General features: G+C 61.9%; 2 protein-coding genes across 2 annotated transcripts in view; both read left to right on the top strand.

Moving 5' to 3' along the window:
- The first annotated feature begins 7052 nt into the window (after positions 1–7052).
- On the top strand, positions 7053–15054 carry PPP1R18 (protein phosphatase 1 regulatory subunit 18). Its single transcript, XM_084501308.1, has 5 exons — positions 7053–7093; positions 9263–9707; positions 10236–11349; positions 13275–13479; positions 13976–15054. Exons 2-5 carry the CDS (start codon positions 9265–9267, stop codon positions 13993–13995), a joined length of 1782 nt encoding a protein of 593 aa, XP_084357434.1. The 5' UTR covers positions 7053–7093; positions 9263–9264; the 3' UTR covers positions 13996–15054.
- Positions 15055–15230: 176 nt separating this feature from the next.
- DHX16 (DEAH-box helicase 16) overlaps positions 15231–27482 on the top strand; it is a 26650-nt gene continuing 14398 nt past the window's right edge. Inside the window, exons 1-10 of the mRNA XM_084501262.1 lie at positions 15231–15467; positions 16304–16536; positions 18426–18579; positions 19488–19544; positions 19624–19878; positions 21906–22130; positions 23698–23886; positions 24736–24846; positions 26031–26146; positions 27010–27220. Coding sequence (XP_084357388.1) covers positions 15246–15467; positions 16304–16536; positions 18426–18579; positions 19488–19544; positions 19624–19878; positions 21906–22130; positions 23698–23886; positions 24736–24846; positions 26031–26146; positions 27010–27220 — 1773 coding nt within the window. The 5' untranslated portion in view covers positions 15231–15245. The remainder of the gene's footprint in view (positions 15468–16303; positions 16537–18425; positions 18580–19487; positions 19545–19623; positions 19879–21905; positions 22131–23697; positions 23887–24735; positions 24847–26030; positions 26147–27009; positions 27221–27482) is intronic.

Raw genomic sequence — 27482 nt, 5'->3', positions numbered from 1 at the left:
CCCTATGGGGTTCCTACTGGTCCCTGTGGGGCCATACTGGTCTCTGTAGGGCTCCTACTGGTGGTTTTGGGGTTCCTACTGGTCCCTTTGGGGCCATACTGGTCTCTGTGGAACTTCTACTGGTCCCTGTAGGGGTCCTACTGGTCACAATGGGGCTCCTACTGGTCCCTATGGGGCCATACTGGTCTCTGTAGGGCTCCTACTGGTCCCTATGGGGCTCCTACTGGTTCCTAAGGGGTCTTACTGGTCCCTATAGACCTCCCACCAGTCCCTCTGGGGGCTTACTGGTCTCTTTAGGCTTCATACTGGTGTCTGTGGGGCCATACTGGTCCCAAGTGCCCCTGTCCTTGTGGGCGTCCCCTTTCTGACCCCCAAATCCCCGTCCTGTCCCCAATGTCCCCACCCCAGTGTCCCCATTCCCGTCCCAGTTGGCGTCCCCGTCCCGTCCCCAGTGTCCCACCCCAGTGTCCCCATTCCCTCCCAGTTGGCGTCCCCGGTGTCCCACCCCGATGACCCCATTCCCGTCCCCGTGGGCGTCCCCGTCCCGGCCCCGATGTCCCTGTCCCCAGGCGTGGGTGGGGACCGGCCCCGCTGGCTCAGCCGGTGCCAGGACGCGTTGGGGACACGTTGGGGACATTTTGGGGACACGTGTGGCCATGGGGACACGTTGGGGACATTTGGGGGACAGGTGTGGCCATAGGGACACTTTGGGGACACCCTGGGGACATTTTGGGGACATCAATGGGACATTCTGGGGACATGTTGGGGACACATGTGGCCATGGGGACACACTGGGGACATTTTGGGGACATGTTGGGGACACATGTGGTCATAGGGACACACTGGGGACATTTGGGGACATTTTTGGGGACATTTTGGGGTCACGTGTGGCCATGGAGACACATTGGGGACATTTGGGGACATTTTGGGGGACATTTTGGGGTCACGTGTGGCCATGGAGACACACTGGGGACATTTGGGGACATTTTGGGGACATTTTGGGGGCATGTGTGACCATAGGGACACATTGGGGACATTTTGGGGACATTTGGGGACATTTTGGGGCCATGGGGACATTTTGGGGACATTTTGGGGACATTTTGGGGACATGTGTGACCATGGGGACACCTTGGGGACATTTGGGGACATTTTGGGGACATTTTGGGGACACGGACGAGGCGGACTCCGAGCTGCACGGACTTTATTGGGGCACACGAAGGGGGCCGGGGGGGCTCGGGGTGCCCCCTACTCATCACAGCCCCCGCAGCCGGACTGGGTTTGGTCGGATCCCGCCCCGGATCCCCCCCCAGATCCCCCCTGGGATCCCCCCTGGGATCCCCCCCGGGATCCCGAGCTGTAGGTCCCGCTCCCCGCTCCCGATCCCGCTCCCGATCCCGCTCCAGATCCCGCTCCAGATCCCGATCCCGATCCTGATCCCAAACCCGATCCCAATCCCGATCCCGATCCCGATCCCGATCCCGCGGGGGGGCCGCGGCGCAGGGGGATGTAGCCCCCGATCCGGGCGGGATCCCGCAGCCCCGGCACGAAGGGGATCCCGGGGTTCTTGTACACGGGGCGCTGGGAGCCCCCCTGGGATCCCGACCCCCCGTAGGATCCCAATCCCCCGTAAGGTCCCGATCCCCCATAAGATCCCGATCCGCCCCCATAGGATCCTGGTCCTCCATAGGAGCCCGATCCACCCCCATAGGATCCCGATCCGCCCCCATAAGATCCCGATCCACCCCCATAGGATCCCGATCCCCCATAGGATCCCGATCCGCCCCCATAAGATCCTGGTCTACCCCCATAAGATCCCGATCCCCCATAAGATCCCGATCCACCCCCATAAGATCCCGATCCACCCCCATAGGATCCCGATCCACCCCCATAGGATCCTGATCCGCCCCCATAAGATCCTGGTCTACCCCCATAAGATCCCGATCCGCCCCCATAAGATCCCGATCCCCCATAAGATCCCGATCCGCCCCCGTAGGACCCCGAATCCCCCCCATAGGATCCCGATCCCCCGTAGAACCCCGAATCGTCCCCGTAGGACTCAGGGAGCCCGTAGGATCCCGAGCTGCCCCCATAGGATCCCGATCCGCTGCCTCCTTGGGATCCCGGTCTGCCCGATCCCGATCCTGATCCAAATCCCCCTTGGGATCCCGGTCTGCCCGATCCCGATCCTGATCCAAATCCCCCTTGGGATCCCGGTCTGCCCGATCCCGATCCCGATCCAAATCCCCCTTGGGATCCCGGTCTACCCGATCCCGATCCTGATCCAAATCCCCCTTGGGATCCCGGTCTGCCCGATCCCGATCCTGATCCAAATCCCCCTTGGGATCCAGGTCTACCTGATCCCGATCCTGATCCGGACCCAAATCCCCCTTGGGATCCTGGTCTACCCGATCCCGGTCTTCCTGATCCCGATCCAAATCCCCCCTGGGATCCTGGTCTACCCGATCCCGATCCCGATCCAAATCCCCCTTGGGATCCCGGTCTACCCGATCCCGATCCCGATCCTGATCCCGATCCCGATCCAAATCCCCCATGAGATCCCGGCCTGCCCGATCCCGAGCCGCTTCCGTAGGCTCCTGAACTGGATCCCCCGTAGGATCCCAGTCCCCCAGAGGATCCCGAGCCGCTCCCCCCTTGCGGGCCGTAGCTCCCCGATCCGGATCCACTCCCGTAGGGCAACAGTCCATAGGATCCCGATCCCCCATAGGATCCCGATCCCCCAGAGGATCCCGATCCGCCCCCAGAGGATCCCGATCCCCCGTAGGATCCCGATCCGCCTCCATAGGATCCCGATCCGCCTCCATAGGATCCCGATCCCCCGTAGGATCCCGAGCTGATCCCATGGGATCCCGCTCCTCCGGAGGATCCCGAGCCGATCCCGGAGGATCCCGAGTGGCTGTAGGATCCCCCGGGGGATCCGGCCCCGCCGGAGGGCAGCTGGGGGCTGAGGAATCCCGCGGGATCCTTGCAGGGATCCACCCCGGCCATCAGCGGGGCCAAGCGCGATCCCGAATCGCAGCCGTCGGCAGCGCCTGAATCTGGGGGGGGGGGGGTCACAGGGGGGTCATCCCAGTCCGTCCCAGTTCATCCCAGTCCGTCCCAGTCCATCCCAGTTCATCCCGGTCCTTTCCAGTCCATCTCAGTCCTTCCCAGTCCATCCCAGTCCTTTCCAGTTCATGATCCTTCCCAGTCCTTTCCAGTCCATCCCAGTTCATCCCAGTCCATCCCATCTCATCCCAGCTCATCCCAGTTCATCCCAGTCCATCCCAGTCCTTCCCAGTGCATCCCAGTTCATCCCAGTCCTTTCCAGTTCATCCCGATCCTTCCCAGTCCTTCCCAGTCCTTCCCAGTTCACCTCAATCCATCCCAGCCCTTCCCAGTCCCCATCCCAGTCCGTTCCCACCCATCTCCTTCTCTCCCAGTTCCCACCCCAGTCCCTCCCAGTTTGCCCAATCCTCAGCCCAGCCCCTCCCAGTTCCCTTTCCAGTCCCTCCCAGTTCCCATCCCAGTCCCTCCCAGTTCCCCTCCCAGTCCCTCCCCATCCATTCAGGCTTTACTTCCAGTCCCTTCCAGTCTCCATCCCAGTTCTTCCCAGTTGCTCCCAGTCCCCATCCCGGTCCTTGCCAATCACACCCAGTTCCTCCCAGTTCCCCCCAGTTCGCCCAGTTCCCCCAGATTCCTAACCAGTCCCTCCCCAGTCCCTTCCCAGTCTCTCCCAGTCCCTCCCTGGTCTCTCCCAGTGCCCCCCAGCACCCTCCCAGTCTCTCCCAGTCCCTCCCAATCCCTTCCCAGTCTCTCCCAGTCCCTTCCTGGTTCCTCCCAGTGCCCCCCAGCACCCTCCCAGTCTCTCCCAATCCCTCCCAGTCCCTTCCCAGTCCCTCCCAGTGCCCCCCAGCACACTCCCAGTCTCTCCCAGTCCCTCCCAATCCCTTCCCAATCCCTCCCAGTGCCCCCCAACCCCCTCCCAGTCCCTTCCCAGTCTCTCCCAGTCCCTCCCAGTGCCCCCCAGTAACCTTCCAGTCTCTCCCAGTCCCTCCCAGTGCCCCCCAGTAACCTCCCAGTCTCTCCCAATCCCTTCCCAGTCCCTCCCAGTCCCTCCCAGTGCCCCCCAACCCCACCCAATCCCTTCCCAATCTCTCCCAATCCCTCCCAGTGCCCCCCAAACCCCCTCCCAGTCCCTCCCAGTCCCTCCCAGTGCCTCCCAGTCCCACCTGGCAGGCAGAGGCAGAGCAGCAGGAGCCCGAGGGCCGAGAGCAGCCGGGGCCCGGCCATGGCCGGGGCCGTTGGGGACATCGGGGACACTTTGGGGCCGGCGGGGACGGCCCTAAATAGGGGACGGGGTGGGGTGGGGCACCCATGGGTGCCACCGCCCGGGGAGGGGACAGCGGGGACACCTGAGTCACCGGGCTTGACCTGCTTGGCAGGGCCACCCCGAAACCCCAAAGTGTCCCCCAGGACCCCAAAATGTCCCCCAAGATCCCAAAACATCTCCTCAGGACCCCAAAATGTCCCCCAAGACCCCAATGTGACCCCCAGAATCCCAAAATGTCCCCCAAGACCCCAAAATGACCCCCAGGACCCCCAAATGTCCCCCAAGACCCCCAAATGACATCCAGGACCCCAAAATGTCACCCCAGGACCCCAAAATGTCCCCCAAGACCCCAATGTGTCACCCAGGACCCCAAAATGTCCCCCAAGACCCCAAAATGTCACCCCAGGACCCCAAAATGTCCCCCAAGACCCCAATGTGTCACCCAGGACCCCAAAATGACCCCCAGGATCCCAAAATGTCCCCCAAGACCCCAAAACGTCCCCCCGGTACCCCAAAGTGACCCCAAAGACCCCCAAAAGTCCCCCAAGATCCCAAAGTGACCCCCAGGACCCCAAAATGTCCCCCCAAGACCCCAAAAGGTCCCCATGGGATCCCAAAATGTCCCCATGGGACCCCAAAGTGTCCCCCCAAGACCCCAAAATGTCCCCCCAGGACATTGGGGCCACAATGGGGTCACCGGGTGCCTGTGTCCCTTTTGGGGTCACCTGGGGACCCCAAGACCCCTTCGGGGACCCCAAATTCCCTTTAGGGCCACCCCAAGGCCACCAAGGACCCGTGTCCCTTTTGGGGTCACATTGGGGTCACCGGGTGCCCGTGACCCTTTTGGGGTCACCTGGGGGTCACCAGCGCCCCTTTTAGGGTCACCTGGGGGCGTGTCCCTTTTGGGGTCACCCCCTTGTCCCCCCCCCCCCCCCCCTTAAAGGGATTGGGGTCAGGGCGGCGCCGGCAGCGCCCAGGGTGGGGTCCCCTGGGGCTGGGGTGGGGACAGGGGACGCGGGATTTGGGGGGGGATTAGGATTTGGGGGGGGATTGGGATTTTTGGGGGGGATTAGGATTTGGGGGTGGGATTGGGATTTGGGGTGGGATTAAGGATTTGGGGTGGGATTAGGATTTTTGGGGTGGGATTAGGATTTTTTGGGGGGGATTAGGATTTGGGGGTGGGATTGGGATTTGGGATGGGGTTAAAGATTTGGGGTGGGGTTAAGGATTTTTGGGGGGGATTAGGATTTGGGGTGGGATTAAGGGTTTTTGGGGGGAATTAGGATTTTTGGGGGGGATTAGGATTTGGGGGGGGATTGGGATTAGGGGGGGGGATTAGGATTTTTTGGGGGGGATTAGGATTTGGGGGTGGGATTAAGGATTTGGGGTGGGATTAGGATTTTTGGGGTGGGATTAGGATTTGGGGTGGGATTGGGATTTGGGGTGGGATTGGGATTTGGGGTGGGATTAGGATTTGGGGGTGGGATTAGGATTTTTGGGGGGAATTAGGATTTGGGGGTGGGATTAAAGATTTGGGGTGGGATTGGGATTTTTTGGGGGGGATTGGGATTTTTTTGGGGGGGGGGGTTGGGATTATTTTGGGGGGTCCCAAGGATTTGGGGGAGTTCTTGGGATTTTTGGGGGGGGTCCTTGGGATTTGGGGGGGTCCGAGTGATTTTGGGGGGTCTTGGGATTTTTTTGGAGGGTTTTAGGATTTTTTTTGGGGGGGGGTCTTGGGATTTGGGGGGGTCCGAGTGATTTTGGGGGGTCTTGGGATTTTTTGGAGGGTCTTATATTTTTTGGGGGGGGGTCTTGGGATTTTTTGGGGGGGTCCCAGTGATCTGGGGAGGTCCTGGGATTTTTTTTGGGGGGGTCTTGGGATTTTTTGGGGGGTCTTGGGGTCTTGGGATTTTTTTTTGGGGGGGTCCCAGGAATCTGGGGAGGTCCTGGGATTTTTTGGGGGGGGTCTTGGGATTTTTTGGGGGGGGTCTCGTGATCAAGGAGGGGGGTTTGGGGGGGTCCCAAGGACTTTGGGGGGGGTCCTGGGGCTTTGGGGGCTTTTGGGGGGGTCCCGTGGGGTCAGGGGGGGGGTCCTGAGGTCCTGGGGGGGGGGGGGGGCCACCCCCAACCCCCCCCCCAACCCCCCCCAACCCCCCCCCCGCTCCACCCCCCCCGTCCCCACGGTGGCGCTGCGGGGGCGACCCCTCCCCCAACAAACCCCACCCCCCCCAAACCCCTCCCCCCCCAAACCCCACCCCCCTCAAACCCCTCCCCCCCCCAAACCCCACCCCCCCCCAAACCCCTCCCCCCCCATCCCCCCCCCACCCCCCCCCTTTTTTTTTTTACCCCCCCCCTTCCCCTTCCTGCACACAAAAGACCCCCAAAAACCCCTTTTTTTTCCCCCATTTTTGGGGGGGGGGCAGGGATCGGGGGGTCCCCACCCCCATCACGCCCCCCCCCCGGCCCCCCCACCCCCTTTTTGCCCCCCCCCCCGGATGCCCGAGGCCCCCCCCCCCCCCTCCGGATGCCCCCCCCCCCCCCCAAGCCAGGTTCCGGGCGGATTTTTTTGGGCGTTCAAACCCCGCCCCCCCCTTCCAAAAAATTTTAATTTTTTTTTTTTTTCCCACCCCCCCCGGACCCTAAAGGAAAGGAATTGAGGGGGGGGGCTCCCCTCGTGTCCCCCCCCCCGGAGGAAAAGCCGCTTTTATCCCCCCCCCCCCCCCCCCTCCCCCCGTTAATCCGCAGTCGCTCCGGAGCCCGCGGGTGAGTTACGAGGGGGGGGGGGCACCGGGGGGGGGGGTCTGAGGGTGAGGGGGGGGTCCCGGGGGTCCCGTGGGGGGGTCCCCAAAATTTGGGCCCCCCCCGATTTTCCTCGACAAAGGGAGGGGCGTTTTGGATGCGCCCCCCCCCCCCCCTCCATAGGCACGCCCTGGATTTTTGGGGGGGGGGGGGGAGGGTTTTGGGGCCCCCCCCCCGGGTTTAAATTTGGGGAGGGGGCGCGGGGAGGGGGGGGGAGGGGTTGGGGGGGGTCTCGTTGTCGCCGTGTCCCCCCCCCCCCCTCCGGTTTTGTCCCCATCCCTCTGTGTCCGCCCCCCCCCCCCACGCTGCCGAGCGGCCGGATCCGGGCTGGTGGCCCCCGGCCCCCCCCTGGTAGCCCCCAGCCCCTCTTGGTAGCCCCCGGCCCCCCCCGGTAGCCCCCAGCCCCTCTTGGTAGCCCCCACCCCTTCCTGGTGGCCCCTGTCCCCATCCTGGTGGCCCTGGTGGCCCCTGACCCCCCCCGGTAGTCCTTGGCCCCCCCCGGTAGCCTCTGGCCCCCCCCGGTAGCCCCCGTCCCCATCCTGGTGGCCCCCAGCCCCTCCTGGTGGCCCCCATTCCCTCCTGGTAGCCCCCGGCCCCCTCCTGGTGGCCCCCAGCCCCTCCTGGTGGCCCTGGTGGCCCCCGACCCCCCCCCAGTAGCCCCCAGCCCCTCTTGGTGGCCCCCAACCCCCTCCTGGTGGCCCCCAGCCCCTTCCTGGTAGCCCCCAGCCCCTCTTGGTAGCCCCCAGCCACTCCTGGTAGCCCTCAACCCCCTCCTGGTAGCCCCCAGCCCCTCCTGGTGGCCCCCATCCCTTCCTGGTAGCCCCCAGCCCCTCCTGGTGGCCCTCGTCCCTGTTCTGGTGGCCCCCGTTGCCATCCTGGTGGCCCTGCTGGCCCCCAACCCTCTCCCGGTGGCCCCCATCCCCTCCTGGTGGCCCTCGTCCCTTTTCTGGTGGCCCCCAACCCACTCCTGGTGGCCCTGGTGGCCCCCGACCCCCCCCGGTGGCCCCCAGCCCCTTCCTGGTAGCCCCCAGCCCCATCCTGGTGGCCCTTGTCCCTGTTATAGTGGCCCCCAACCCCCTCCTGGTGGCCCTGGTAGCCCCCATCCCCTCCTGGTAGCCCTCATCCCTGTTCTGGTGGCCCCCGTTGCCATCCTGGTGGCCCTGGTGGCCCCCGACCCCCTCCTGGTAGCCCCCAACCCCCTCCTGGTGGCCTTTGTCCCTCTTCCGGTGGCCTCTGACCCCCTCCTGGTGTCCCTGGTGGCCCCCAACCCCCTCCTGGTGGCCCCCAACCCCCTCCTGGTGGCCCCCATCCCCTCCTGGTGGCCCTCGTCCCTGTTCTGGTGGCCCCTGTCCCCTCCCAGTGGCCCCTTTCCCCATCCTGGTGGCCCATGTCCCCTCTTGTTGCCCCTCGTCCCCATTATAGTGGCCCTTGTCCCATCCTGGTGGCCCTGGTGGGCCCTGGCCCCTCCTGGTGACCCCAAACCCTCCCCCCCCAACCCTCGTTGACCCCAAAACCTTCAACCCAATCGTTGATGACCCCAAAACCTTCACCATTGACCCCAAACCCTTCACCCCAACCCCCGTTGACCCCAAACCCTTCACCTCTACCCTTGATGACCCCAAACCCTTCACCATTGACCCCAAACCCTTCACCCCTGATCCCCGTTGACCCCAAACCCTTCACCCCCAACCCCTGTTGACCCCAAACCTTCAACCCCATCCTTGATGACCCCAAACCCTTCACCCCCAACTTTGATGACCCCCAAACCTTCATCCCAATCATTGATGACCCCCAAATCCTTCACCCTCAACCCCCATTGACCCCAAACCCTTCACCCCCAATTTTGATGACCCCAAACCCTTCACCATTGACCCCAAACCCTTCACCCCTGATCCCCGTTGACCCCAAACCCTTCACCTCTACCCTTGATGACCCCAAACCCTTCACCATTGACCCCAAACCCTTCACCCTCAACCCCCGTTGACCCCAAACCCTTCAACCCAATCGTTGATGACCCCAAACCCTTCACCATTGACCCCAAACCCTTCCCCCTCACTCCCGTTGACCCCAAACCCTTCACCCCAACCCCCGTTGACCCCAAACCCTTCACCCCCACCCCCGTTGACCCCCCAGCGATGGCGGTGCCGGGCTGGAAGCTGCAGCTCCTGGAGCGACGGCGCCGCGAGGAGGAGGCGGCGCGGCGCCGGGAACGGGAACAACGCGAGCGGGCGGCCCAGCTCCCCCCCTGGAAACGGGAGCTACTGGAACGGCGCCGGGCCAAACTGGGAGGGCCTGGGGGGGCCCGAGGAACCGGGGGGGGGTCCCCGGCGGCGGCGGCGGCGCCGTTGACCCCGGGGTTGAGCCGGAGCGCCGAGGGGTTGGAGAAGTGCGGGGACGGCGAGGAGACCCCCGGTGTCGTCCCCGGGGGGGGACGCGTCAGCCGCTTGCTCGGCCGCTTCGCCCCCCGGCCCCCCGGGCGCTCGCTCAGCACCGAGGGGGTCCCCGAAAGTCACCCCCCCGGGGGGGACGGGCACGGAGGGGGAGATGGGGACAAGGAGGGCATGGGGGGCAAGGAGGGGTTGGGGGCGGTTGAGGGGTTGGGGACCAAAAAGGGGTTGGGGGCAGTTGAGGGGCAGGGGGCGGTTGAGGGGTTGGGGACAAAAAAGGGGTTGGGGACAGTTGAGGGACAGGGGACAACTGAGAAACGGGGGGCAGTTGAGGGTTTGGGGGCAGTTGAGGGTTTGGGGACAGTTGAGGGTTTGGGGACAAGCGAGGGCGTGGGGACAGTTGAGGGACAGGAAATGGCGGAGGGACAGGGGACGACCAAGGGGTTGGGGACAAGTGGGACACGGGGGACACCGAAGGGTTTGGGGACGGTCAGGGGTTGGGGCTCGGTGAAGGGACAGGGGACAACGAAGGGTTTGGGGACAACCAAGGGTCTGGGGGCAAGCAAGGATTTGGGGACGGGTGAGGGACAGGGGACAACGAAAAATTTGGGGACAACTGAGGGACAGGGGACAAGTGAGGGACAGGGGACAACCGAGGGACAGGGGACAACTGAGGGCCATCAGGCGGCTGTCCCCAAGCCCCCTGGGGTGGCCACCAGCCCGGTGACAAGTGGTGGCCAAAGCAAGGAGCTGGGGACAGCCGAGGGGACAGTGAGGGGGCTGGTGAGGTCCTGGAAGGTGGCCGAGGGCCGGGGGGGGACGGCGGGTGGCCACGAGGGCTTGGGGACAGCTGAGGGACAGGGGACAGGCAGAGGAGGTGGGGGGGCCACCACGGTGGCCATGACGCCCTCAACGGTGGCCGTGACGGCCTCAACAACGGTCGAGAGGCCGACGGTGGCCATGACGCCCTCAACGGTGGCCATGACGTCGTCAACGGTGGCCATGACATCGTCAACGATGACCGTGACGTCCTCAACGTCCACGACACCCTCAACGGTGGCCACCACACCCTCAACTGTGGCCACCACACCCTCAACGGTGGCCACCACGCCCTCAACGGCAGCCGTGAGGCCTACGACGACCATGACACCCTCAACAACGGCCGTGAGGCCTACAGCCGCCATGACGCCCTCAACGGTGCCCACGACGACATCCACGACGACGTCCACGACGTCCACGACGGCGTCCACGACGCCCTCGACACCCACAACTCCTTCAGCATCCCCTTCCCCCTCAACCACGGCCATGACGCCCCCAACGACGTCTTCGACACCCCCGCCGACGGCCGCGAGGCCTACGGCGGCCATGACGCCCTCAACGGCGGCCATGACGCCCTCAACAGCAACCGTGAGGCCTACGGCGGCCACGACGCCCTCACCCCCCTCGGCGCCACCCCCGGCGGCCATGACACCCCCGGCGGCCATGACGCCAGCGCCGGGGCGTGGGGAAGGCGGCGCCGGGGAGGGCCCGACGCCGGGGGGGCCCAGCGGGCCGGCGGCCATGCGAGGGGCTCCCCGCCGCGAGCCCGGCCCCCCGCCGCCGGCCCACCCGGCCCTTCAACGCCGTAGCGGCAACACCATCACCGTACGGCCCCGGCGAGGGGGGACCGCCGAGGGGGGGTCCCCGGCGGCCCCGGCTCCCCCCGCGCCCCCCGTTGCCCCCCCGGGACCCCCCAAAAAGCGGTACCCCACGGCCGAGGAGATTCAGGTCATCGGGGGCTACCTGGCCCTGCCCCGCTCTTGCCTGGCCAAGAACGACCCCCACCGTAAAAAGGTAGGGTCGCCGCGTCCCCCCCCGTGTCCCCCCCGTGTCCCCCCCGTGTCCCCCGGTGGCACCCCGGGACATCCTGGGGCCCCTTGTGGTTTGTTTTGTTCCCCTTTCCGTGTCCCCAACCCCATCCCGTGTCCCCAACCCCATCCCGTGTCCCCATCCCGTGTCCCCAACCCCATCCGGTGTCATCATCCTGTGTCCCCATCCCCATCCCGTGTCCCCAACCCTGTCCCTGTGTCCCTATTCCGTGTCCCCAACCCTATTCCGTGTCCCCATCCCGTGTCCCCAACCCCATCCGGTGTCATCATCCTGTGTCCCCATCCCCATCCCGTGTCCCCAACCCTGTCCCTGTGTCCCTATTCCGTGTCCCCAACCCTATTCCGTGTCCCCATCCCGTGTCCCCAACCCTATTCCATGTCCCCAACCCCATCCCGTGTCCCCATCCCGTGTCCCCAACCCTGTCCCTGTGTCCCTATTCCGTGTCCCCATCCCTATTCCGTGTCCCCAACCCCATCCCGTGTCCCCATCCCATGTCCCCAACCCCGTCCCCGTGTCCCCATCCCGTGTCCCCATCCCCGTCCCCATCCTCGTTTCCCTGCCCCCCCCCCTCGGTCCCCCAATTTTTTAATTTTATTTTTTATTTTTTTTTGGGGGGGGTGCAGCGGGGGCCCCCCCCGTTACCCAGAATCCTTTGGGGCACCCCAAAAACAGGAACCCACACGGGGGGGGGGATGGGGGGGGGGAAGGAAGCGGTTGCGGTGGTGGCAGGGAGGGGACACGAGGGTCCCCTGCCCCCCTCCCCCCCTTTCCTCTTCCCATCCCCCGCTCGCCATAGGGCCGCGTGACCCCCACCCCCACCCCCCGCTCGTTAATAGCTTGACGTTAATTGCGATTAAGCCGGGAGGGGATTAATTGCCATGGGAATCCTTATGGGGGGGGGACACACACGTCAATGTCGGTCCCCGCTGTGGTGTCCCTGTCCCCATGGGGTCCCTGTGTCATCCTCTGTCCCCATGGGGTGTCCCAAAACGTCCCCAAATGTTCCCAAAACGTCCCAAAACATCCTAAACTGTCCCAAAACGTCCCCAAAATGTCTCAAAATATCCTAAAACGTCCCAAAACACCCCCAAAACATCCCCCAAACGTCCCCAAACGTACCCAAAGCAACCCAAAATGTCCCAAAATGTCCCCAAAATGTCCCCAACCCCATGCTGACCCCCCAATGTCCCTGTCCCATGGTATCCCCATCCCCATGGGGTCTCTGGGTGTCCCAAAACATCCCAAAACGTCCTGAAACATCCCCAAAACGCCCCCAAATGCCCCAAAACATCCAAAATCATCCCAAAATGTTCCCAAACGTCCCCCAAAACATCCCCAAATGTCCCCAAATGACCCAAAATGCCCCCCAAACACCCCAAAACATCCCAAAACATCCCCAAAGATCCCCAAACGTTCCCCAAAACGTCCCAAAACGTCCCCAAATGCCCCAAACGCCCCCAAAATGACCCAAAACACCCCCAAAACATCCCAAACATCCCCCCAAAATGTCCCCAAACGTCCCCAAACGTCCCCAAATGCCCCAAAACATCCCCAAAACACCCCAAAACATCCCCAAACATCCCAAAACGCCCCCCAAAACATCCGCAAATGCCCCCAAAACGTCCCCAAACGTCCCCAAGTGTCCCCAAATGCCCCCAAACATCCCAAATGTCCCCAAATGTCCCCCCAAAATGTCCCAAAACATCCCCGAAACATCCCCAAAGTCCCAAAACGTCCCCCAAAACCCCCCAAATGCCCCAAAACATCCCCTAAACGTACCCCAAAACACCCCAAAACGCCCCCAAAACGCCCCAAAACACCCCAAATCCTCCCCAAAACGCCCCCAACCCCCTGCTGACCCCCCCCGTGTCCTGTTTCCCCCCCCCCAGCTGAAGATTTGGTTCAGCGAGCGGGAGCTGGAGCGCACCTTCTGCTACCCCTCCGAGGGGGCTCTGCTGGCGGCCTGGGGCCCCCCTGAGGAACCCTCGCCCCCCCCGGCCCCCCCCGGGGCCCCCGAGGAAGAGGAGGATGAAGACGACCCCCCCCTGGCACGGGGGCTGCCGGGGGGGCTGCGGGCCCGCGCCCTGCTCGTGGGTGAGTGGGTGCTGGGGGGGGGGGGGGGTCCCAAAGGGGTTTTGGGGGGGGTTGGGGGTCTAGGGGGGGATTTGGGGGGTCTGAGGGGGGGTTTGGGGTCTCTAGGGGGGATTTGGGGGGTCTGAGGGGGGGTTTGGGGTCTCTAGGGGGGATTTGGGGGGTCTGAGGGGGGGTTTGGGGTCTCTGGGGGGGGGTTGGGGGGGGTCTCAGGGTCCTCTGAGGGGGGTGTGGGGGGTCTTGGTGGGGTTTTAGGGTCCCCTGGGGGGGCTAGAAGGGTCCTGGGGGGATTTAGGATCCGCTGAGGGGGGTTTAGGGATCCCTGGGGGGGTTAAGGTCACTTGGAGGGGGGGTTAGGGTCACCTTCGGGGGGGTTTAGGGTCACCTGGGGGGGGTTAGAGTCTCCTGGGGGGGGTTTAGGGTCCTCTGGGGGGGTTTAGGGTCACTTAGGGGGGTTTTTGAGGTGCTCACCCCCGTTCCCCCCCCCCCCCCATTCCAGACGAATCCTGCCGGCGGTAACCCCAGCCCTGGGGGGGGGTCTCGCTGGTGGGACCCCCCCTAACGGGGCAGGACGCACGGACCCCGACCCCAAAACGTGGCTGGGGGGGAAGGGGGGGGCGCTCAGCTTCCCCCTCCCCCCCCCCCTTTTTTTTTATAGCTTTCTTTTTTAATTAGCAGCATCGAGGGAGGAGGGGGGGGGGGGATTTTCCTTAACGAGGTTTTTAGCCTAATTAAGGGCTTTTTATAGCCGGGGGGGGGGGAGGGAGGGGGGGCGGATTTGTCAGTATTGGGTCAGCCGGAGGTGGCCCAGTTAGGAACTGGGCCAGGCCCAGTTTGGGACTGGGCCAACTGGGGCCAAAGCCAAGCAGTATTAATGGAAGGGGGGGGGTAATGGGGGGGGGGGGGGCTTGTGGGCGGGGTCTTTTTTTGTAGGCGGGGCCACGGAGGGAGGCGGGGCTTCCTGGTTTATGGGGGGGGGCTGGGGGGGCTTCATGATGCGGTTTTTGGGGGGGGGGAGGCGCGATGATGGAAGGGGGGGTGAGGAAGAGGAGGGTGAGGGGGCACAAAATGGCCGGTGGGGGGTAGGCCGCAGCCTGTGGCCTGGTCCTGTTGCTATGGAAACAAAGCCTGCGGCCTGGTGTTGCTATGGAAATGAAGCCTGAGGCCTGCTCCTGTTGCTATGGAAACGAAGCCTGAGGCCTGGTGTTGTTGCTATGGAAACGCAGCCTGCGGCCTGGTCCTGTTGCTATGGAAACAAAGCCTGCGGCCTGCTCCTGTTGCTATGGAAATGCAGCCTGTGGCCTGGTGTTGTTGCTATGGAAACGCAGCCTGCGGCCTGGTCCTGTTGCTATGGAAACAAAGCCTGCAGCCTGGTGTTGTTGCCATGGCAACGAGGCCCTCGGCCTAGCCCTGTTGCCATGGCAACGCAGCCTGTGGCCTGCTCCTGTCGCCACGGTGATGGAGCCTGCGGCCTGGCCCTGTTGCCATAGCAACGCAGCCTGCGGCCTGCTCCCGTCGCCATAGCAACGCAGCCTGCGGTCCTGTACCCTAAAAAACAATAAAAACGAGACAACGGTGGCCGTGCCGAGTCGGGGTGCTATGGCGGGGCTGGGGTCTGCCTTTATTATTGGGGGGGGGGCTCTGTTTGTACGGCAGCGCACTTCGCTCGTTTCCCTGCGCTCCTACACGAGGTATTACGGTAAAATGAGGCGGCGCGGCGCATGCGCGCGGCGCCGCGAAGGGGGACGGCGCATGCGCGGCCGGCCAAGATGGCGGCGGCGGCAGGGGGGGAGGCGGCGCTGGAGCGCTGGGTGTCCGGGGAGCTGCAGGAGCTGCTGGGGCTCAGCGGCCGCCACGTCCCCGCTTTTCTGGTGGCCCTGGCGCGGCGGAGCCGCAGCGCCGAGGAGCTGCTGGAGCGGCTGCGCGACACCGAGGCGCTGCGGGTGGAGGAGCCGCGCGTGCAGGCCTTCGCCCGCGAGCTCTGGGGGAAGGTAGGAGGGGCTTCCGGGGGAAGGGGAGGGACTTCCGGGGAAGGGGAGGGACTTCCGGTGGGCGGGGTCAAGGTGGGAGGGGCGTGGTTTGGGTTGGGGGTGGGCGTGAGGGGGAAGGGGGTGTGGGTGGGGGTTGAGGGCATGGCTGGGGAGGGGGCGTGGTTTGGGGAGGGGGCGTGGTTTGAGAGGGGGCGTGGCTTGAGAGGGCGTGGTTTTAGGGGGTGTGGGTGGGGCTATTGGATTGGGGGTGGGGCTTATGGGGAGGGTGGAAGTGGTTGAGGGGTGCTTGGGGGCGGGGCTTAGAGGTGGGCGTGGCCTAAGTGGGCGTGGCGCGGACGGGGGGGCTTAGGTTGTGGGTGGGCGTGGTTTGAGGGTGGGAGGGGCTGGGGGCGGGGCTTAGAGGAGGGAGAGGTGGGGGCTTGAAGGTGATTGGTGGCAGGGATTGGAGTGGGAGGGGCTAGTGACAAGGGGCGGGGCTTAAAGGAGGCGTGGCTTGGATAATTAGAAGGGGAGGGGCTTGGTCAAGTGGGGGCGGGGCTTGGAGTGATAAGGGCAGGGGCTGTTGGATACGGAGTGGGTGGAGCCTCAGCCAGGTGGGCGTGGCCTGTAGGACTGTGGGCGTGGCTTCACACGAGGGGGCGTGGCCAGTGTATGAGTGGGCGGGGCTTGTGGGCCAGAGCAGCATCAAGGCAGAGGGGGATAACCAATGGGGGGGGTGTTAGAAAGGGGGCGTGTCCTAACGGGAGGGGGCGTGGCTTAACGGGAGGGGGCGTGGCTTAACAGGAGGGGGCGTGGCCTATTCCAGGGGCCGTTCCCTGACGTTTTTTCCCCCCCAGGTCCCCCGGGACCCCCCCCGGGAGCCCCCCGGGCGCGCGGCCGAGAGGGCGGCGCTGGAGCTGCAGCGGCGCAGCCAAGGCTACCGATTGGTGGAGAGCGACGAGGAGGCGGGGCCTGGCCCTGGCCCCGCCCCCGACATGGCCGCCTCCCGCCGCCGCCGCCGCCACCACCTCCGGCGGCGCCGCTCCGAGTCCCCCGAGGCCTCCAGCCCCTCGCCCCCGCCACCGGCCCCGTAAGTAACCCCCCCGTTAATTGGGGTCCCCCTCATTAATTGGGGTCTGACCCCATTAATTGGGGTCTGAGCCTATTAATTGGGGTCCCCCTTTAATTAGGGTCTCCCCAGTTATTGGGGTCTGACCCCATTAATTGGGGTCTCCCTCATTAATTAGGGTCTGACCCCATTAATTGGGGTCCCCCTCATTAATTGGGGTCTGAGCCTATTAATTGGGGTCCCCCTTTAATTAGGGTCTCCCCAGTTATTGGGGTCTGAGCCTATTAATTGGGGTCCCCCTCATTAATTGGGGTCTGACCCCGTTAATTCGGGTCCCCCCATTAATTGGGATCCCCCCCAGTTATTGGGATCTGACCCTGTTAATTGGGGTCCCCCTCATTAATTGGGGTCTGAGCCTATTAATTGGGGTCCTCCTCATTAATTGGGTTCCCCCCCAGTTATTGGGGTCCCCCTGGTTATTGGGGTCTGACTGCGTTAATTGGGGTCCTCCTCATTAATTGGGGTCTGACTGCGTTAATTGGGGTTCTCCTCATTAATTGGGGTCCCCCCAGTTATTGAGGTCCCCCCCATTAATTGGGGTCCCCCTTGGTTATTGGGGTCCCCCCCATTAATTGGGGTCCCCCTCATTAATTGGGGTCTGACCCCATTAATTGGGGTCCCCCATTAATTGGGGTCCCCGCCCGTTAGTGGGCTCCCCCTGGTTTTTGGGGTCTGACCCCATTAATTGGGGTTCCTCCAGTTATTGGGGTCCCCCTGGTTATTGGGGTAATTTTTAAACTTTTAGGGTCCCCTTAAACTTTACGTGATCCCCTTAAACTCTTAAGATCCCCTTAGACTTTTGGTGATCCCATTAAGATTTTAGGATCCCCTTAAACTTTTGGTGATCCCTTAAACTTTTTGGGACCCTTTAAATTCTTAGGATCCCCCTAAACTTTTAGGATCACTTAAACTTTTGGGGTCCCCTTAAACTTTCAGGATCCCCTTAAACTTTTGGGGTCCCTTTAAACTTTTAGGATACCCTTAAACTTTTAGGATCACGTAAACTTTTGGGGTCCCAATAAACTTTTAGGCTCCCTTAAAACTTTTAGGATCCCGTTAACCTTTTGGGCTCCCCATAACCTTTTAGGATCCCCATAACCTTTTAGGATCCCCTTAAACTTTTGGGATCCCTTTAAACTTCTAGGATCCCCTTAAACTTTTGGGATCCCCATAACCTTTTAGGATCCCCTTAACCTTTTGGGATCCCCTTAACCTTTTAGGATCCCCTTAAGCTTTTAGGATCCCCATAACCTTTTAGGATCCCCATAACCTTTTGGGATCCCCTTAACCTTTTGGGATCCCCTTAACCTTTTAGGATCCCTTTAAACTTTTAGGATCCCCTTAACCTTTTAGGATCCCCTTAACCTTTTAGGATCCCCATAACCTTTTAGGATCCCCTTAAGCTTTTAGGATCCCCATAACCTTTTAGGATCCCCATAACCTTTTGGGATCCCCTTAACCTTTTGGGATCCCCTTAACCTTTTAGGATCCCTTTAAACTTTTAGGATCCCCTTAACCTTTTAGGATCCCCTTAACCTTTTAGGATCCCCATAACCTTTTAGGATCCCCATAACCTTTTAGGATCCCTTTAAACTTTTAGGATCCCCTTAACCTTTTAGGATCCCCTTAACCTTTTAGGATCCCCTTAACCTTTTAGGATCCCCTTAACCTTTTAGGATCCCTTAACCTTTTAGGCTCCCCATAACCTTTCCACCCCCGTTCCCTCCCCACCTTTCCACGTTTTCCCCCCCGTATCGACCCCGCAACCTCCTCCCTCCCTCCCTAACCCCTTTAGGGCCCTCCCCTTGATCCCAGACTCTCAGAAACTTTTAGGATCTCCCTTTTTATAGGGCCGCCGACCCCGCTGAGGAGCCGGAGGCGGAATGGGAAGCGTCGGAGCGCGAGCGCCTGCGGGATCTGGAGGAACGGGACGCCTTCGCCGAGCGCCTCCGCCGCCGCGACCGCGACCGCACCCGCCACGTCCTCGCCCGCCCCGATGCCAAGGTTCCCCCCCTCCCCCTTTTTTGGGGTCTTTATGGGGCCGGGGAGGGCGTTTTGGGGTCGCCCGTGTGGGTTGTGGGCTCCTCGGGGTGGGTTTGGGTTGGTTTCGGGGAGGTTTGGGGGCATCTTGATGAGCTTCCGGGGGGGGTTTGGGGTGGGAGTTGGGGTGCTTGGGTGGGATTTGGGGTGCTTGGGTGGGATTTGGGGTGTCCGGGGGAATTTGGGGGGGTCTTGGGTGGGATTTGGGGTGCTTGGGTGGGATTTGGGGTTCTTGGGTGGGAGTTGGGGGGTTCTTGGGTGGGATTTGGGGTGTCCGGGGGAATTTGGGGGGTTCTTGGGTGGGATTTGGGGTTCTTGGGTGGGATTTGGGGTTCTTGGGTGGGATTTGGGGGCGATGCGGGGGAGCCTTGATGAGCTCCTGGGGGGGTTTGGGGTGGGATTTGGGGTGCTTGGGTGGGATTTGGGGTTCTTGGGTGGGATTTGGGGTTCTTGGGTGGGATTTGGGATGCTTGGCTGGGATTTGGGGTGTCTGAGGGGACTTGAGGGGTTGCTGGAGTGGGATTTGGGGTCCTTGGGTGGGATTTTGGGGGTCGCTGGTTGGGATTGGGGCTCCTGGATGGCATTTTGGGGCTCTGGGATGGGATTTGGGGGTTCTCTGGTTGGGACTGGGGCTCCTGGTTGGGGTTTTGGGGGTCTTGGATAGGATTTTGAGCATCTGTGGTTGGGATTAGGGGTCCTGGATGGGATTTTAGGGCTCCTGGTTGGGATTTTGGGGTCTCTGCTTGGGACTGGGAGCCCTCACCCACCTCCCACTTAAGATTTGGGTTCCCTGGGGTTTTATGGGTCCTATTAGGGTTTTCCTCTCTCCTTAACTAAACCCATCCCCGTAATCCCCTTTCCCCTCCCCCCAGGCCTACGAAGAAGCTCAAAAACGCCTCAAAGTCGCCGAAGAAGACCAAAAAACCATGGTGAGCCCCAAAACATCCCACGGGGGGCCACATCCCTCGAATCTTTCCCCCCCACCAACCCTTCCCGCTTCGTCCCCAGGTCCCGGAGCTGCGGAAAAAATCCCGTCGGGAATATTTAGCCAAGAGGGAACGGGATAAACTGGAGGAACTGGAGGCCGAGATCGCCGACGAGGAATATCTTTTCGGGGAGGAGACGTTGACGGGCGCCGAGCGGCGCGAGCTCGAGTACAAGCGGCGCGTGCGGGACCTGGCCCGCGAGTACAAGCGGGCGGGAGAGAAGGAGAAGCTGGAGAAGAGCAACCGCTACTACATGCCCGAGGAGACGAGGGGGAAGGTGAGAAAAAAGGGGGTTTGGAGGGGGTTTGGAGGGGTTTTGGGGGGGTTTGGGGGGTTTGAGGGGGTTTTGGGGGGGGTTCGGGGACTCTCGGTGGAGGAAATCTGTGGGTGAGTGGGTTTTGGTGTGATTTGAGGGGTTTTGGTACCAAAAATCCATGGGATGAGTGGGTTTCAAGGTAGGTTTGGGGCTGTAGGTAAAGAAAACCCATGGGGTAGTTGTTTTTTGGGGTGGTTTGGGGACTCTTGGCGCAGAAAATTCATGGGATGAGTGGGTTTTGGGGTGATTTGAGGGGTCTTGGTACTGGAAATTCATGGGATGAGTGGGTTTCAAGGTAGGTTTGAGGCTGTAGGTAAAGAAAACCCATGGAATAGTTGTTTTTTGGGGTGGTTTTGGGACTCTTGGCGCAGAAAATCCGTGGGATGAGTGGGTTTTGGGGTGATTGGAGGGGTCTTGGCACTGAAAATCCATGGGATGAGTGGGTTTCAAGGTAGGTTTGGGGTTGCAGGCACATAAAATCCATGGGATGAGTGGGTTTCAAGGTAGGTTTTTGGGTCTTGAATGAGAAAATCTATGGGATGAGTGGGTTTTGGGGTGATTGGAGGGGTCTTGGTACTGAAAATCCGTGCATTGGGGGGTTTTGGGGTGATTTGAGGGGTCTTGGTACTGGAAATTCATGGGATGAGTGGGTTTCAAGGTAGGTTTGGGGCTGTAGGCAAAGAAGATCCATGGGGTGTGTGGGTTTTAGGGTGATTTGAGGGGTCTTGGCACATAAAATCCATGTATTGGGGGGTTTTGGGGTGATTTGAGGGGTCTTGGTACTGAAAATCTATGTGGTGGGTGGGTTTCAAGGTAGGTTTGGGGGTCTTGAATGAGAAAATCTATGGGATGAGTGGGTTTTGGGGTGATTGGAGGGGTTTTGGTAGTGAAAATCCATGGGGTGAGTGGGTTTCAAGGTAGGTTTGGGGCTGTAGGCACAGAAAATCCATGGGATGAGTGGGTTTTGGGGTGGTTTTAGAGCTCTCGACAAAGAAAACCCAAGGGATATTTGGGTTTTGGGGTGGTTTGGGGACTCTCGATGCAGAAAATCCATGGGATGAGTGGGTTTTGGGGTGATTGGAGGGGTTTTGGTAGTGAAAATCCATGGGATGAGTGGGTTTTGGGGTGGTTTTAGAGCTCTCAACAAAGAAAACCCAAGGGATATTTGGGTTTTGGGGTGGTTTGGGGACTCTCGATGCAGAACATCCATGGGATGAGTGGGTTTTGGGGTGATTGGAGGGGTCTTGGCACTGAAAATCCATTGGAAGAGTGGGTTTCAAGGTAGGTTTGGGGCTGCAGGCACATAAAATCCATGGGGTGGTTGGGTTTTGGGGTGATTTGAGGGGTTTTGGTACCAAAAATCGATGGGATGGGTGGGTTTCAAGGTAGGTTTGGGGCTGTAGGCACAGAAAATCCATGGGGTGGGTGGGTTTTGGGGTGATTTGAGGGCTGTAGGCAAAGAAAATCCATGGGGTTTGTGGGTTTTGGGGTGATTTGAGGGGTCTTGGCACAGAAAATCCATGCGGTGGGTGGGTTTTGGGGTGGTTTTGGGGTTCCTGGCACATAAAATCCATGTGATTTGTATATTTTGGGGTGGTTTTGGGACTCTTGGCAAAGAAAATCCATGGGATGAGTGGGTTTTGGGGTGGTTTTAGAGCTCTCAACAAAGAAAACCCAAGGGATATTTGGGTTTTGGGGTGGTTTGGGGGCTCCTGGCACAAAAACCCATGGGATGTGCAGTTTTTGGGGTGGTTTGAGGGCTCTTGGCATGGAAAGTCCTTAGGGCGTGTACGTTTTAGGGTGGTTTGGGGCCTCTTGGCACAGAAAATCCACAGGACATTTGGGTTTTGGGTCCCTTTTATGTCTTTCACCGTAGCAAAACCCCAGAACGTGCATTTTTCGCGCCGTTTTCGCAGCTCTTCCCCCCCCGCCAACCCTCAGCTAAGCCGATTTCGGGGCGTTTTCCCTCTTTTTACCCCTTCCCCTAGAAAATCCCCGAACGTGAGGAGCCGGGGATGGAAGAGGAGCGCCTGGCCCCGCGGGACGAGCAGCGGCGCTGGGAGGAGGAGCGCATGGGGGCGGCCGCCCTGCGGTTTGGGGCGCGCGACGCCGCCCGCCGCCGACCCTCCCGCGACTACGACTTCGTCCTGGAGGAGGACGAGATGATCCAATTCGTCAGCGCCGTGCAGATGCAGGGCACCGAGCCCGATAAGGTGGGCTTGGGGGGGGGTTTGGGGGTGCTGGAGGGGGGATTTGGGGTGCTGGGAGGGACCTGGGAGTGATGGAGGGGGGATTTGGGGTGATGGAGGGGGGATTTGGGGTGCTGGGAGGGACCTGGGAGTGATGGAGGGGGGATTTGGGGTGATGGAAGGGGGATTTGGGGTGATGGAGTGGGGGTTTGGGGTGCTGGAGAGGGTCCTAGGGGCACCTGGGTGTGAATAAGGGGGGATTTGGGGTGCTGGAGGGGGGATTCGGGGTCCTGGAGGGGGTCCTAGGGGTACCTGGGTGTGAATAAGGGGGGATTTGGGGTGATGGAGGGGGAAATTGGGGTCCTGGAGAGGGTCCTAGGGGCACCTGAGAGTGATGGAGAGGGGATTTGGGGTGGAAAAGGGGGTCCCAGGGGTGCTAGGGGGTACCTGGGAGTGGTAGAGGGGGGATTTGGGGTGCTGGAGGGGGTCCCAGAGGTGTTGGAGGGGGTCCTAGGGGCACCTGGGAGTGATGGAAGGGGGATTTGGGGTGCTGGAGGGGGGATTTGGGGTGCTGGGAGGGACCTGGGAGTGATGGAGGGGGGATTTGGGGTGCTGGAGGGGGGATTTGGGGTGCTGGGAGGGACCTGGGAGTGATGGAGGGGGGATTTGGGGTGCTGGAGGGGGGATTTGGGGTGCTGGAGGGGGGATTTGGGGTGCTGGGAGGGACCTGGGAGTGATGGAGGGGGGATTTGGGGTGCTGGAGGGGGGATTTGCGGTGATGGAGGGGGGATTTGGGGTGCTGGAGGGGGGATTTGGGGTCCTGGAGGGGGTCCCAGGGGCACCTGGGTGTGAATAAGGGGGGATTTGGGGTGATGGAGGGGGGATTTGGGGTGCTGGGAGGCACCTGGGAGTGATGGAGGGGGGATTTGGGGTGCCAAAGGGGGGTTTTGAGGGCCCTGGGGACCATAAATAGAGGATTTGGGGTGCTGGAGGGGACCTAGGGGTGGCCAAGAGAGGATTTGGGTTGGCCAAGGGGGAATTTGGGGTGGAAAAGAAGGGATTTGGGTCAGCCAAGAGGGGATTTGGGGTGGCCAAGAGGGGATTTAGGTGGCCAAGAGGGGATTTAGGTGGGCAAGAGGGGATGTAGGGTGAAAAAGAAGGGGTTTGGGTTGTCCAAGGGGGGTTTTGGGTTGGCCAAGGGGGGTTTTTGGTTGGCCAAAAGGGAATTTGGGGTGGAAAAGAAGGGTTTTGGGTTGGCCAAGATGGGATTTAGGTGGCCAAGAGGGCATTTGGGGTTGAAAAGAGGGGATTTGGGGCAACCAAGAGGCGATTTGGGGTGGAAAAGAAGGGATTTGGGTTGGCCAAGAGGAGATTTAGGTGTCCAAGAGGGGATTTGGGGTGGAAAAGAAGGGGTTTGGGGCGACCAAGAGTGGATTTGGGGCGGAGAAGAGTGGATTTAGGTAGCCAAGAGCAGATTTGGAGCACCGGAGGCTACGACAGGACCTCAATCATCCCGGGGGCGACGCCGGGGAGGACTCCACCGCCTCGGGGTGAGTTTTGGGGCTGAAACCGGGTGTTTTGGGGTGTGCAGGAGGCGCCGGCGGCGGTGCCGGAGGCGGAGAGGCGGCGGCAGTCGGCGCAGGAGGCTCGGCGCAGCCTCCCCATCTTCCCCTACCGCGACGAGCTGGTGGCTGCCATCAACCGCCACCAAATCCTGGTCATCGAGGGCGAGACGGGCTCGGGGAAAACCACCCAGATCCCCCAGTACCTGCACGAGGAGGTGAGGGGGGGTCGGGGGGGGGGAAATGGGGGGGTTTGGGGGGGAAATGAAGGGGTTTGGGGGGGATATGGGGGGGTTTGGGGGGGAAATGAGGGGGTTTGGGGGGGATATGGGGGGGTTTGGGGGGGATATGGGGGGGTTTGGGGGCGTTGGGGGTGATGGGGAGGGGATTAGAGGGGTAGATAAAGGGGTAGGGGGATGCTGGGGGGGTAAATGAGGGGGTTTGGGGGGGATATGGGGGGATTTGGGGGCAATACGGAGGGAATTAGAGGGGTAAATAAAGGGGTTGGGGGGTAAATGAGGGGGTTTGGGGGGGAATGAGGGGGTTTGGAGGGGTTTGGGGGGGAAATGGGGGGGTTTGGGGGTGTTGGGGGTGATGGGGAGGGGATTAGAGGGGTAGATAAAGGGGTTGGGGGGGAAATGAGGGGGTTTGGGGGGGATATGGGGGGTTTGGGGGGGATATGGGGGGGTTTAGGGGGGATATGGGGGGGTTTGGGGGGGAAATGGGGGGGTTGGGGGGGAAATGAGGGGGTTTGGGGGGGATATGGGGGGGTTTGGTGGCGTTGGGGGTGATGGGGAGGGGATTAGGGGGGCAGATAAAGGGGTTGGGGGGCAGATAAGGGAGGTGGGGGGGGTCAATAATGGGGTTTGGGGGGGGGCAATAGGGCACCGATAGGGGTCGTGGGGCGTTTATAGGGCACGCTGGGGGGGATTGGCGAGCTGGGGGGCAAATACGGGGCCACGGGGGGACCTGGGGGGGGTGAAAGGGGACAGGGGGACCCCCCCCCAGCTGTCCCCAACCCCCCCCCTTGTCCCCATGTGTCCCCCCCCCCCCCATTTTTTTTATAGGGCTACACGAGGCAGGGGCTGAAGATTGGGATCACGCAGCCCCGGCGCGTGGCTGCCATGAGCGTGGCCGCCCGGGTGGCCGTGGAGATGGGCACCAAGCTGGGCAACGAGGTGACACTGGGAGGGCACTGGGAGGAACTGGGAGGGCACTGGGAGGCGCTGGGGGGGCGTGGGGACACCGGGAGGGGACGTAGGGACGGGGGGATGTAGGGTGCGGGGCGCCCCGAGGGGTGGTTTGGGTGGCCAAGGGGGGGGTTTTGGGGTCGTGGCTTTGTCTCAAGGGGCACGGGTTCCTCGTTTTGGGGACAATGGGGACGTGGCCCCTTGTTTTGGGGACAATGGGGGCGTGTCCCCAATTTTAGGGCCACCCGGGGACGTTGGGGACGCGCCCCCACCCCGAAAACCCCAAGCTCGTGACCTCTCCACGGGACCTTTTAGCATCCTAGGGGGGCATTTGGGGACCCCAAATGACCCAAGGGACACCGGGGGGGACCTGGGAGGGACCCGGGGGGGGGTTAGGGGACATTGGGGACATTAGGGGACATTGGGGACATTAGGGGACATTGGGGACGCGCCCCCACCCCGAAAACCCCAAGCTTGAGACCTCTCCACGGGACCTTTTAGCATCCTAGGGGGGCATTTGGGGACCCCAAATGACCCGAGGGACACCGGGGGGGACCTGGGAGGGACCCGGGGGGGGGTTTAGGGGACATTGGGGACATTAGGGGACATTGGGGACATTAGGGGACATTGGGGACGCGCCCCCACCCCAAAAACCCCAAGCACACAACCTCTCCAAGGAACCCATCCCTTTTGTGGGGTCGCCGGGGGGGGATTTGGGGACCCCAAATGACCCGAGGGACACCGGGGGGGACCCGGGGGGGGGTTTAGGGGACATTGGGGACATTAGGGGACATTGGGGACGCGCCCCCACCCCGAAAACCCCAAGCTTGAGACCTCTCCACGGGACCTTTTAGCATCCTAGGGGGGCATTTGGGGACCCCAAATGACCCGAGGGACACCGGGGGGGACCTGGAAAGGACACGGGGGGGGTTTAGGGGACATTGGGGACATTAGGGGACATTGGGGACATTAGGGGACATTGGGGACGCGCCCCCACCCCAAAAACCCCAAGCACACAACCTCTCCAAGGAACCCATCCCTTTTGTGGGGTCGCCGGGGGGGGATTTGGGGACCCTAAACGACCCGAGGGACACCGGGGATGACCTGGGGGGGGGGTTTAGGGGACACTGGGGGGGTTTGGGGACATTGGGGTGACAATTTGGGGTCCCCAGGTGGGGTACAGCATCCGCTTCGAGGACTGCACGTCGGAGAGGACGGTGCTGAAGTACATGACGGACGGGATGCTGCTGCGGGAATTCCTCACCGAGCCCGACCTGGGCTCCTACAGGTGCCACTGGGAGCACTGGGAGCACTGGGGAGGACACTGGGGACACTGGGGACACCGCTGGGGACACTGGGGGTGACGCTGGGGGCGTTTGGGGACACGGGGTTGGGGACACAAGGATGTCCCGGTGTTGGCTTTTGTCTTATTGCTGCCCGTCCCCGTGTCCTTGGGGTTGTCCCCATCCCCATGTCCCCGTGTCCCCCCCAATGTCCCCACATGTCCCCCAACGTCCCCGTGTCCCCCCCAAATGTCCCCATATCCCCCCATGTCCCCCCACCGCCCCCATATCCCCTATATCCCCCATATAACGCCCCATATCCCCCATATAACACCCCGTATCCCCCATATAACACCCGATATCCCCCATATAACACCCCATACCCCCCATATAACACCCCACATCCCCCATATAACACCCCACATCCCCCATATAACACCCCATATCCCCCATATAACACCCCATATCCCCCATATAACGCCCCGTATCCCCCACATAACACCCCATATCCCCCACATAACACCCCGTATCCCCCATATAACACCCCGTATCCCCCATATAACACCCCATCTCCCCATATAACACCCCGTTTCCCCCATATAACACCCTGTATCCCCCATATAACGCCCCATATCCCCCATATAACGCCCCATACCCCCCATATAACGCCCCGTATCCCCCATATAACACCCCGTACCCCTATATAACACCCCGTATCCCCCATATAACACCCCGTATCCCCCATATAACACCCCATCTCCCCATATAACACCCCGTTTCCCCCATATAACGCCCTGTATCCCCCATATAACACCCCATACCCCCCATATAACGCCCCATATCCCCTATATCCCCTATATCCCCGCAGCGTGCTGATGGTGGACGAGGCCCACGAGCGCACCCTGCACACGGACGTCCTTTTCGGGCTGCTGAAGGACATCGCCCGCTTCCGGCCCCACCTGAAGGTGCTGGTGGCCTCGGCCACCCTGGACACGCGCCGCTTCTCCGCCTTCTTCGACCACGCGCCCGTCTTCCGCATCCCCGGCCGGCGCTTCCCCGTCGACATCTACTACACCAAGGTCTGGGGGGCGTTTGGGGGGCGTTTGGGGACGTTTGGGGGCGTTTGGGGACATTTGGGGACATTTGGGGACATGGGGACATCAGGGGGAATCAGGGGGACAAGGGGATGTTGGGGACATGGGGACACGTGGGGACATCAGGGGGCACTGGGGACATCAGGGGGACACGGGGACACTGGGGACATTGGGGACATCAAGGGGATGTTGGGGACATTGGGGACATTGGGGACATTTGGGACATGGGGACATCAAGGGGATGTTG

This window comes from Aythya ferina (genome assembly GCF_964211825.1).
Source record: "Aythya ferina genome assembly, chromosome: 30".
NCBI classification, from domain to species: Eukaryota; Metazoa; Chordata; class Aves; order Anseriformes; family Anatidae; genus Aythya; species Aythya ferina.
This window is presented reverse-complemented; position numbering and strand designations above follow the sequence as displayed.